This window comes from Plecotus auritus, assembly GCF_963455305.1.
Source record: "Plecotus auritus genome assembly, chromosome: 7".
Taxonomy (NCBI): domain Eukaryota; kingdom Metazoa; phylum Chordata; class Mammalia; order Chiroptera; family Vespertilionidae; genus Plecotus; species Plecotus auritus.
The window spans coordinates 17014089-17023983 of record NC_137774.1 but is presented as its reverse complement, the minus strand read 5'-3'; the positions used below and the strand labels follow the sequence as shown (position 1 = coordinate 17023983).

Below are 9895 nucleotides of genomic sequence, written 5' to 3'. Positions count from 1 at the left end.
CTGAGCCAGAGTGCGATCAAGGTGTGAAGCGTGGTCCTCTCCACCAGGCCCTGTCCAAAGACCCTACAGGAAAAAAGAGAGAGGTGCTAAGAAGTACCTTTGTTTCCTCCTCTGTGGAATGGGTACCTGCCTCAGGGGTTGCTGTGGGATTATATGAGTGCTTCCCACAGCACCTGGTACACAGAAAGCTCTCCAAAATCTACCCAAGCTTTCAGTATCTTCACAGAGGAAGTGGGGGCTGAGCAGCTGCCTCAGAGGATGAGTTACAATTTCACGAAGGTTATCCATCTGTCCCTTTGGCTATTACCATCCTGGTTCTGTCTCCAACAACTCCCTGCAGGATTGGGCTGAATTTAGACTGGGACAGGGCCTGGCCTAGGGTGAAGCAAGGGAGGCATTTCAGCTGCAACATTTCACGGGGTGCCAAAAACTCAGTAAGCAAGATATACAGTATTTTAATGCAATATTGTAAAAAAATGATGCAACAACCATGATGAATAAAATATCAACCTTTTATATAAAGACAGGATCCCACCTGGCACTTGCAAGACCCTGCTTCCCTCCCCTCATCCTTATCTTGGCACGGGACTGGGAAAGGGTGGATGCTTTCCTCTTTAAAGACTTCATGCCCTGACCGGTTTGGCTCAGTGGATAGAGCGTCGGCCTGCGGACTCAAGGGTCCCAGGTTCGATTCCAGGCGGGGGCATGTACCTTGGTTGCAGGCACATCCTCAGGAGGGGATGTGCAAGAGGCAGCTGATCGATGTTTCTAACTCTATCCCTCTTCCTTCCTCTCTGTAAGAAAATCAATAAAATATATTTAAAAAAGAAAAGACTTCATTATTAACACCTACAAGAAAAAAGAATGAAGGAAAAATAAAGGCTGGACAAACTTCTGCCCAACACTTCTTGCTGCTGCTCAGTCTGCGGGTCACAGGTGCGCCGCAGGTGTGCGCTCCCGTAGGCTGCCCCACATGGGGGTGCTTCCTCCTGCTCTCCACCCCCACCCACGGGCTGGTCAGTTTCGAGTTTCGATTTGCTGCGCCTGCGCAGAATCGAAGGCGCGTCCCGGCCCCCTTTCCCGGGTCCGCCCGAAAGCGCCCCGCCCCCCGGCTATGTAAGGCGGTCCGGCGCGGGGTCGCGCGCTCGCTAGACTCCGTGTCCCTCCGCGCAGGCGGGCGGCCCCGGAGAGCTAGTGCCTGCGAAGACGGCGACGGCGGCGTCCCCTCCCCATCATGGTGAGCAGGCGCGGGAAAGCTGGGAGGCGGAAGGCGGGCACCGGGCACGAGTCGCGCCTTAACGGAAAACGGGAGCAGTGGGGGATTTTCGGGAGGAAGTACCATATGCAAATAAGGTCCTGAGGTCCCGGACTTGAGTTGAGGCTTTCTGGGCGGTCCAGTGCAACCCTGAGGTAGGGGAGAGGCGAGGAGAGTGGGACGGGGCTGGGGGTGGGGTGGCGTCCGCTGGAAGAGGAAGGGACTCGGGAGCTGCGGACCAGATGGCGCGTGGCTCCCGCGTGGGGCGGGTGTTCCTCGCCTTCCCCTGCCCTGCGCCTTGTCTCGGAACCCAGGGTGCCAGCTCACTTCTCTGGGTGCTGACGGGAGGTGGAGCTGGTGTAGAGAAGACAGTTTACAGTAAGCGCTGTTGTCACTTGTGGCTTTTAGCTGGCAGGAAAACAAGTGGCTCAGAGAGGTGCTGTGACACACAGCGAAGTGGGGGAGGAGCTAGACCCCGAACGCAGGTGCCGGTGCTGCCCAGTCCTGGTGCAGGCACAAAGACCAGGACTTTCAGGGGGGCCGAGCGCAGAGGAGGAGGTGGCACGCGTGGTGAATGAGGCCCTTTGTCCAGTGCTCTCCTGCCCTGCCCCCCACCAGCCCTTCTGTGGGACCATTGTCCCCCCCCATCCCAGACAAGAGAGTATTATCTGTTGCTGCCATTGTTGGGGGAAGGGAGGCAGTCTTTGGGTAACCCTTCTCCACCCACTCTCCTCAGCACACTCAGAGCCAGGGCAGCTGTGGCTGTCCCCAGACATAAGACGTCTACCTCCAAAGAGGCAGGTGCGGAGAATATCAAAGTTAGGGGTCCCTAGAAGCACAGCCTCAGGCCCTCCCTGCAGGCACTTGCAGCACATTTTTCTTTTTTTTATATATTTTTATTGATTTCAGAGAGGAAGGGAGAGTGGGAGAGAGAGAGAGAAACATCAATGATGAGAGAGAATCATTGATCGGCTGCTTCCTGCAGACCCCCTATTAGGGACCGAGCTGGCAACCCAGGCATGTGCCCTTAACTGGAATCGAACTCGGGACCTTTCAGTTTGCAAGCCGACGCTCTATCCACTGAGCCAAACCAGCTAGGGCGCACATTTTTCTTTAGAGGTGACCGCAGTGCGTTGCTCCGATAGAGGAAAGAGTTTGGGAAAGCTCAGACAAGCCTGCCCTTCATCCTCCACAACCAGAAGCAGTCGTACAGAAGAGAGAAGAGAAAGCCCACTGCTTCCCAGCTTGGGAGGCACCCACAACACCCAGGGTACCTGTAATTCCACCTCGAGAGCTCCAGGCAGGGAGGGGTTTCCAGTTAGGAGGCGGCCAGAGACCAGGGAATAAGGGAGCTACGAGTGACCTGGCTGACCTCTGCTCTTCCCTCCGCACACAGAATAGAGGCTTCTCTCGAAAGAGCCATACATTCCTGCCCAAGATCTTCTTCCGCAAGATGTCATCCTTAGGGGCCAAGGACAAGCCTGAGCTGCAGTTTCCCTTCCTGCAGGATGAGGAGACGGTGGGCACTCTGCAAGAGTGCAAGACGCTCTTCATCCTGCGTGGCCTGCCAGGGAGTGGCAAGTCCACTCTGGCCCAGGTCATCACGGACAGGTACCGTGACAGCACCAAGACGGTGTCTGCCGACGCTTACAAGATCACCCCCGCTCGAGGAGGCTTCTCAGAGGAGTACAAGCGGCTGGACAAGGACCTGGCTGATTGCTGCCGCCGGGACATCCGGGTCCTTGTGCTGGACGACACCAACCATGAGCGCGAGCGGCTGGAGCAGCTCTTTGAAATGGCCGACCAGTACCAGTACCAGGTGCTACTGGTAGAGCCCAAGACGGCGTGGAGGCTGGACTGTGCCCAGCTCAAGGAGAAGAACCAGTGGGGGCTGTCGGTTGACGAGCTGAAGAAGTTGAAGCCCGTGCTGGAGAAGGACTTCCTGCCACTCTACTTCGGCTGGTTCCTGACCAAGAAGAGTTCTGAGACCCTCCGAAAAGCTGGCCAGGCCTTCCTGGATGAGCTGGGGAACAACAAGGCCTTCAAGAAGGAGCGGCAACACTGTAGGTGGTGGGGTGGGCAGGGTGGGGCAGCTAGCCTCATTCCCAAGTCCCCTTGCTGTGCTGCATGCACAGGACCATGGTGTCCTCAAAGCCTGGGAGCCAGTGGGGAAGCGGGTGGAGGGTTGCCTAGTACCAGGCAGGGGTAGCCTTGGGTAGTGGGAGCATAGCGGGATATGGAGAGGTGTGTCCCTTCCATTTCACCCTTTCTTCTCCCCAGTTCCCTTCTCCCAGGGGAATGTAGACCCCTGACCCTTAGAGGTGGGAAGAACAAATTACTGTCCTAACAGAAAATATGTCAGTATTTCATATGCCATTAGGAGGAGAATCTGGCCCAACGTTTTCAAACTCAATTTTTAGCAGCAGAACCATTTTTCTGAAATGTTCCACAAATCCTATGCTGCAAAAACATAACTAGGACTACGGTGACTTCACTGGGGATGACGGTTCTCAGGCCTTGGGTTACACAGTGCACCTTTTGTGGCATCCCTCCTTTCAAATAGTCTCCCACCTAGTCCAAATGCCCTTGTTTTGCAGATGGAAAGAGGCCCCGAAGGGATGTGGGGCTTGCCCAAAGCCATAGTGAGAGCCTGGACTTTGTCCACTCCAGCAGGGGCCTCCCCAAGGTTCTCTACTGGTAAGGGCCGTTTGCTCCAGTGATGGAGTACATTTGGATAAGGAAGGGCCCTGGTGACCTTTATTCTCCTGCAGTGGCCTATGGGTATATGTCACACATTAATCTGTTCATTTAACCCATTTCTAGTTCCCCCAAATTTTAGGTTAATGTCCCCTCCCACCCCTCACACTTATGTTGCTCAGAGGCAGGTAATTTGTGCCTGTTTATGTTCTTGGAGAACTCTTTGCTCGCCTCCTAAAGCTTGAATGCTGGGAAACCAGGGAATGCAGTGGCTGGCCAGGTGTGAGTCCTGCACCTGTGAATAGCTTGAGAGAAAAGCACCCCAGAGGCAGGGCTTATGGTTAGAGCTGGTGGCTCTGCCCTAGAGTCACTGCCTCTTGAAGCTGCTTTTTAAACTGGAATCCTTTTCTGCCCGGGATACCGCAGGAGAAATGTACTGGGTCAAGAATAAGCCTGCTCTCCGAGTAGAGGCCTCCCCCAGGGAGAGTGATTGATGTCCTTGTGGGTACTTGATTCTGGGAATAAACAGGGAAAACCCTAGTGACTTTGAAGCTAGCCACAAGGCTTGGAGTCTGGACATTGAAATCACAGGTACCTCCAAACCTTGTCTTGTCTATGATACCATCCCATTACATCCCAAGGCCCATTACATCTGACAAGCCTGCAAGGTACATAGCATAGTGTGGTGACCAGGTAACTATCCCACTGAGTGAACTAGGGCGCTGTTAAGACATCTGGGTGGTTGTGGGAAAACTGGGGTGTATGGTCACCCTAATTGTTGTACTTCAATGACAGATAAGGGCCAAATGGCTTATAAGTGGGCTAGGATGTTAATTATGCTCTTTCCTGCACCTTCCATTGTATCACATAGTTCCCAACCATCTTTCTCTCCTTTTACCCCACTTTTCATGACTTGTGGATTCCCATTGTTGATGCTGGTTAATGGTTTATGTTGCCTATGTCTGGGTTACAAGTGCCTTAGTGTTCAAGTCTGGGGATGAGATGTAAAAATCTACATAACATAGGGAATTTAGCACCTTTTTTGTGTGTGTTAATCCTCACCTGAGGATATTTTTCCCATTAATTTTTTTAGAGTGCAAGGGAGGAAGGTATGGGGAGAGAAACATCGATGTGAGAGAGACACATCGATTGGTTGCCTCCTGCATACGCCCTTGGTCGGGGATTGAACCTGCAACCCAGGTACTTGCCCTTGACCAGGAATCAAACCTGTGACCCTTCGATGTGTGGGCTAATGCTCTAACCATTTAACATACTGGCCACGGCTTATGCACACTTTTTAAGCTCTGGTGTTGCTATTAATTTGACCAACTAATGAATAAATGATTTACAGTGGAGTGCTCAAGAATTTATGCGTTTTAAAAATTTATTTGATTTTAGAGAGGGGAAGGGGGAAAAAGAGAGGTTTGGTGTTCCACTTATTTATGCATTCATTGGTTGATTGGGGATCAAACCTGCAACCTTGGCATATTGGGATGACACTCTAACCAATTAAGCTACCTGGCCAGGGCTCAAGAATTTATGCGTAAGGTTTGTTTAACTCTGGGCCTCGATGGTCTTGGTGATAGATGTTGGAATGCTCTTGCTCTCCTGCCCTGACTCACTCTACTCTCTCCCTGCAGTTGCCTCTGGGGATGAGCACAGGGAGAAGGTTGACCTGGTCACCTACTTTGGGAAGAGACCCCCAGGCGTGCTGCACTGCACAACCAAGTTCTGTGACTACGGGAAGGCTGCCGGGGCTGAGGAGTACGCCCAGCAGGATGTGAGTGCTCCAAAGGGACACGCGTGGAAGTGGGGAGGGGGCAGCGTTCTGGAGGTGGTACTGGCTTAAGGCAGAAAAACAAGATGGCAGCTCAAGAAAAATGAATGCCCAGCTCACCCCCTCTGAATGGCTTATTGCACAGACCTCAGGCACCCTTTCTGGGGCCCGCCTGGCAGTGCTGCCAGCTGCGCATTTGTCCTAGGCCCGCCCACCAGTGCTGGTTCTCCTGTAGATTAATGGAGAATGCTGGTTGGGAGCAGACTCCTGCTCTGGCCTCTGTAAGCCTCCATTCAGTCTCAAAGACTAGGAGTCCCTTGTCCTGAGGGATCCTGGTGCTCTGAGGTTTCTGTCCTCAGGTCTGAGGCCTGGCCTTGCCCCCAAGTAACAAGTGTCCTGGAATAGTGAGATTTATTGGCTTGGGGGTACCCGTTCCTTCCTCACCTCACAACTGGTATCCTCGCCCACATCGACATGGTGATCTGTTGCCGGGATATACATGACTGTCTCTAGCCTCCTTCAGGTCACCTCAGTAAGGCCTTCCCTGACCCTCCACCATCTCCCCCCCACTTCTCGCCTAGGTTAATGTAGCCAGTTTACTTGTGTGGTCATTGGTCTCCTCCCACTGAAATGGAAGCTTCCTGAGGGCCAACATTTTTTAGTTGGGTTCACCTCTCTTCCCAGCACCTAGCCTAGCTTCAAGAATAAGTGTATATTGCCCTAGCTGGTTTGGTTCAGTGGATAGAGCATTGGCTTGCTGAAGGAAGGGTCCCCAGTTCGATTCCAGTCCAGGGCACATGCCTGGGTTGCGGGCTCGATCTCCAGTAGGGGGCCGGCAGGAGGCAGCTGATCAGTGATTCTCTCTCATCATTGATATTTCTATCTTTCCCTCTCCCTTCTTCTCTGAAATCAATAAAAATGTATTTAAAAAAAAAGAATAAGCATATAACATTTTTACTACCATCTCTAACCATTCATTTAGCAATATGTGTTAAGCATCTTTTATGTGCTAGACACCATTGGGACAAAGGACTGGGAGCAAAAATAGAGCAGTTTTTATGGTCAGATGGGCTTTCTCAGAGAAACAGATATAACCAGATGTGCAATCAGATGTAAAGCAAGATTTTGCTCAAGGCATTTATTTCTCACCTCGTCCTGCCCTCCAGGTTATGGCCTGGTTATCAGGGTAGCTATGACCAGGGGAAGCCCAGTACTCATGACAGTAGCACTATGTGCCTGACATGGTTCTTTTTTAAAATATATTTTTATTGATTTCAGAGAGGGAGAGGGATAGAAACATCAATGATGAGAGAATCATTGGTTGGCTGCCTCCTGCACACCCCACATTGGAAATAAAGCCTGCAACTTGGGCATGTGACCTGACCGTGATTCAAACCACAACTTCCTGGTTCACAGGTCAATGCTCAACCACTGAGCCACACTGACCAGGCCCGATACTGTTCTAAGCTCTTTACCCAATCACTCCTTTAATCCTCACATGGAGATGGGTTCTATTCCATTTTACAGATGAATAAGCCAATGGGGAGAGGTTCAACAGCTTGCTCAAAGCCCTGCAGCTAGTAAGGGGGGAGGGAGGGACTAGATTCTGAACACAGGAAGTCTGGCTTTTAACCCCTGCCTCTCTGGCACCTTGGTGTGTTTTTCTTGTTTGTTTTTAAATATATTTTTATTGATTTCAGAGAGGAAGGGAGATGGGGAGAGAGATAGAAACACAATGATGATAGAGGATCATTGATTGACTGCCTCCTGCGCACCCCCTACTGGGGATCAAGCCGGCAACCTGGGCATGTGCCCTTGACTGGAATCAAACCTGGGACCTTTCAGTCCTCAGGCCGACGCTCTATCCACAGAGCCAAACCGGCCAGAGTGACCTTGTTTTTTTCACATTAGCCTAAAGTCAGTGGAAAAACACCCCAACACCACACAGGCTGTTAGTGATATTTATGGGTGACGTGCCTTTTACCAAAGGGCTCTACTCAGTTGTGCTCACCTGTCAGAGACCCACGCTTCACAGCTGTCCTATCTGGAGGCCACCACCTGTAGCTTGGTCCTCATTCTCACTCTCTGCAGGTGGTGAAGAAGTCTTACTCCAAGGCCTTCACGCTGACCATCTCTGCCCTCTTTGTGACGCCCAAGACAACGGGAGCCCGGGTGGAGCTGAGCGAGCAGGAGCTGCCACTGTGGCCAAATGACGTGGACAAGCTGTCTCCCTCCGACAGCCTGCCCCTGGGGAGCCGTGCTCACATCACCCTAGGCTGCGCGGATGACGTGGAGGCCGTGCAGACTGGCATTGACCTCCTGGAGATTATACGGCAGGAGAAGGGGGGCAGCCGAGGAGAGGAGGTGGGTGAGACACCCCGGGGCAAGCTCTTCTCCTTGGGCAATGGGCGCTGGATGCTGAACCTGACTAAGAATCTGAAGGTCAGGGCCATCTTCACGGGCTACTATGGGAAGGGCAAACCTGTGCCCACACAGGGCAGTCGCAAGGGGGGTGCCTTTCAGTCCTGCACCATCAACTGAGTGTTCTCACCACCCCTCGGGTGCCCCTCTTTAGAAGGGAAGGGGGTGCAGAAGGAAGCATGTCCTCTGCTTGATCTTTAAGATTTTTTTTATTCAGTTAACCTTGTAACTTTTCAAAACTTGTAAAATAACTGCCCCTCTTTTTCTGCCTACCCTCTTCCTGTCTAATTCAGGCTCTCAACAGAAAGGGGAGGGGGCAGGTACCATTCAGGAATCTGGACCAGAGTTATAAGGCTGGGCCGAGCTGGGCCTGGAGCTACATCCACAACCATGAGCCCTGTCCAGAGCTGACTAGTGGGAGAGACCTCAGGGCTCCACGACGTCCCTTCAGCCATGGGACACTGGTGGTGGGAGTGAGAGGGGAGGATCCCTGTGCTTTGATCCTATTTCTTAATCAGTGTAGCCTCAGGAAGACTGAGGCTGCCTATCAGGGTAGAAAAGGGGTTAACCTTTTAAGTGCCTGTCCCTTCCTTCTTCACACTGTAACTAGGTAACAGTTTGATAGCTAGGAAAGAAAACAGATCAGTAAGCAGCAACCACACCCCAGGCTGGCTGCTGGCCTCACCCCAGGAAGGGGATGGGGTAGCCATCCTTCCTAGTGGTGTGGCCCTGCTATATGATGGGAGACCGAGGCCAGAGACAGTGCGTGGTGGGGAAGCTCCAGTCTTGCAGTCTGCCCAGCCCATCTTGCCTTCTTGGTGCCTCTGGAGAGGCCTCTGTGCCTCCTCTAAAGGGGGCTGGTGGGTAGTAAGAGCCAATGGAGTGGACTCCTGGCTGTTAAGGGCAAAACCCCACCCAGTGCTTTTGGGAAGGTTGTTTTAACACTGCTACATGGGCTATGGTTCCTGGGGTGCCCTCCACTACCCTCTGCTCAGTAACAAGCCTTGCTAATTAGGTTGTCACTTGACAGAAGTGCTTGGGATTTGAGTTACCATCCTGGCTTTGCCCAATCTCAGTAACTTGTAATACTGATTATGAAATAAATCGTGTTAATCCTAGCTGTGTGCAGTCTCTCTCACCCTTCTGTGCCCAGCTTCTCTTCTCTGGGGCGAGGGCTGGGTGTGTCTTTGTTCCACAGCTTGGGGCCATCGGTCCTGTCTCCCCACTGCTGGCTGGCCACAGCTGTGACGAGGCTGGGCAGCTGAACAGTGTTGGCTTTCATGAGGAGACAGAAAGGAGAGAGGCTGGTCTTAGACACACACAGAAAGTGGGGGTTGGCTGGGTATGAGGGATGCAGAGCACAGAGCCTCGTCCCCTATTAACTACTAAAACAGGCCCACAGGTGTGCCCAGCCCAGTCCAATTAGAAAGACTTCTCAGAAAAAAACAAAAACAAAAAAACCCAAACAAACAAAAAAACACATGAAAGACTTCTCAGAGAAGCAAGACCCAAACTCCTAGTATGGATTTCCCCAGGTCAGTGGTGCTTCAAACACAAGGCAGGGCCTGACTTTCAATCTCTTGCAGCCAACAACGGCCTGGACAGCTACACAGGGAACTTCCTAGGCCTAAATCAGTCATCTCTTCACCATGGCCTTGGCACCAAATGGGGAGGACTGGAAAAGAACAAGGCAGGGGCTCCGAAAAGAGAAATGTTATCTGTTTGGTCCAAGGTCTGCTCCACCA

The 9895-nt window shown here is 52.2% G+C and overlaps 1 protein-coding gene across 1 annotated transcript; it reads left to right on the top strand.

Moving 5' to 3' along the window:
• Positions 1-1102: 1102 nt before the first annotated feature.
• Positions 1103-9268, top strand: CNP (2'',3''-cyclic nucleotide 3'' phosphodiesterase). The gene is made up of 4 exons (XM_080679063.1): positions 1103-1237; positions 2652-3318; positions 5593-5732; positions 7821-9268. Exons 1-4 carry the CDS (start codon positions 1235-1237, stop codon positions 8268-8270), a joined length of 1260 nt encoding a protein of 419 aa, XP_080535189.1. The 5' UTR covers positions 1103-1234; the 3' UTR covers positions 8271-9268.
• Positions 9269-9895: the final 627 nt, after the last annotated feature.

Coding starts and splice junctions, on each gene's coding strand:
- CNP (XM_080679063.1), top strand. Junction 3,319..5,592: donor CAAGAAGGAGCGGCAACACT/GTAGGTGGTGGG, acceptor CTCTCCCTGCAG/TTGCCTCTGGGGATGAGCAC. Junction 5,733..7,820: donor AGGAGTACGCCCAGCAGGAT/GTGAGTGCTCCA, acceptor CACTCTCTGCAG/GTGGTGAAGAAGTCTTACTC.